Below are 2,115 nucleotides of genomic sequence, written 5' to 3' on the forward strand. Positions count from 1 at the left end.
TTGTACTGTCCGGGAGCCATTAGGAGCTTCCCGATTAGATCTAGTCCCTATTGCGCAAACGGCCATGGAGGCATCAGGATCGAGAGGGCGATGGATGGGGAATGGACTTTGTTAGCGTGCTGGTGGCACTTGTGACATCCCATTGATACTTTGTCGGCCATCTTCCCCATATTGGGCCAGAAGTACCCTGTTCTTAGTGCCTTGAAGGACAAGGATCTTGACCCAGAATGATTGTCACAAACTCCTTCGTGAATATCCCGAAGAATGGTCTCACCCTCCTCTACTGATACACACTTGAGGTTGGGGAAACAATAACCCCTGCGGTACAACTTATCGTTTGTCAGTGTATCTTGCACACCGCGACTGCAACTTCCTTGCTTGTCGCCTATTCTTCGGGCGGACTCCTTCCTTAATGAACTCGATGATTGGGTCCATCCATGTGGGCTCCCTAGGGCCAACGGTGATGGCGAATATCTCCGAGATCGTCTTGCTAATGCTAGGTCGATCTAAGATCTCGACCTTGACCTTCTTGCGCCCTTTCTGACGGGTACCGGTGGCTAGTCTTGCCAAAGCATCAGCATTACTATTTTCCTTCCTGGGGATTTGAGTGACCATTGCAGATTCGAATCTACTCAAAAGGGCCTTTGCTAGTGCTTGGTAGGAGCTTAGATGCGGTTCTTTAGCCTCAAAGGTCCCGCTGACCTAGTTCACTACCAGCTATGAGTCACTAAACACTTGTACACTCTTTACTCGTATCTCTTGTGCCAGCTGCAGTCCCCCGATCAATGCTTCGTACTTAGCTGCATTGTTGGATGTGGAGAACTTGAATTCTAGGGCGTACTTGTACTTGAACCCATCCGGGCTGACCAATATTATTCCCACTCCACTCTTGTCTTTGGTTATAGAGCCATCTACATACAGCTTCCAACTCGGCTCGACCTTCTAGGGGGTCATCGTTACCTCATGCTCAATCTCAGAATGCACCTCGTTGTTCTTCATAGGGGTTAGCTCCGAGATGAAATATGCGGCTGCTTGCCCTTTGATGGCTACTCTCGGCATGTCGAACTCACCCAACTCTATCACCCATTTGGCCAGTCTCCCGCTTGCTTCCGGCTTCTGCAAGACCTACCAGAGTGAGCAGTTGGTGAACAAGGTGATGGAATGTGCTTGGAAGTAGTGCCGTAGCTTCCGAGCGGTCACAATGAGTGCTAGAGCCAACTTTTCGAGGTTCGGGTACCTACTCTCTACCAAGGTGAAACCTTTGCCTACATAGTACACCAGGAGCTCGATGACATCATCTTTCCTGATCAGGGCCGAGCTCACTACTGTATCAGACGTTGCCAAGTAGAGGTATAGCATTTCTCTGGGTATCGGCTTTGACAACATAGGCACCGATGCCCGATACTCCTTGATTTTCCTAAAAGCCTCATCTTGCTCGGGCCCCCAGTTGATTAGCTTGCAATGCTGATTCTTCAGCAACTTAAAGAATGGTCTGCACTTGTCCGTGAGTCTAGAGACAAACCTAGTTAGGGCTGCCATCTTGCCCGTCAGGGACTGCACATCACTCCTGACCTTGTGCACCTCCATATCTAATATGGCCTGAACCTTCTCCGGGTTTGGCAAACATTTTGTTCATCAGGCGCGGATAGGTTGCTCCCGCGTTCTTCAGACCGAACGGCATCATCTTATAATAGTACACTCCCTTGTCAGTGGTGAACGCAGTGTGCTCCTCATCTGCAATGTCCATGACCTGTCAAAAGATGACGTTAGTGCAATTTAAAACCCTATAGTTGTAGTACATGTAAGTAGGGTATCGTTCTAGCCGGGGACACTAGGGAAGAATTTATTCTGCAAAACAAAGTCATTAGAAATATTCACACAATATATACATAAAGAATAAAATGGGGGATTGAAATCGGCAGAAAATAAAGAAAATAAAACAAAGGCAAATAATTACAAAGTTTGGTCACTTCAACGTTGTAAGCACTTCACAAATAAATTCCGATTAGCATGCAAGTATTTTTATGAAAGGTTAAATTATCTTATCTATGTTTTCACAATTGCAAGTTAATTCCAACCCTTAAGACTTCTCATGTGTTTAAGGTTGTCTTTGCG

The 2,115-nt window shown here is 46.7% G+C and overlaps 1 protein-coding gene across 1 annotated transcript; it reads right to left on the minus strand.

Annotated features, from left to right (window-relative positions):
• Positions 1-330: 330 nt before the first annotated feature.
• On the minus strand, positions 331-1,539 carry LOC101314059. Its single transcript, XM_004292982.1, has 3 exons — positions 1,249-1,539; positions 961-1,125; positions 331-702 (listed from the first exon to the last, which is right to left on the minus strand). The coding sequence occupies exons 1-3, from the start codon at positions 1,537-1,539 to the stop codon at positions 331-333; spliced, it is 828 nt and encodes a 275-aa protein (XP_004293030.1).
• Positions 1,540-2,115: the final 576 nt, after the last annotated feature.

This window comes from Fragaria vesca, linkage group LG2 (genome assembly GCF_000184155.1).
Source record: "Fragaria vesca subsp. vesca linkage group LG2, FraVesHawaii_1.0, whole genome shotgun sequence".
NCBI lineage: Eukaryota > Viridiplantae > Streptophyta > Magnoliopsida > Rosales > Rosaceae > Fragaria > Fragaria vesca.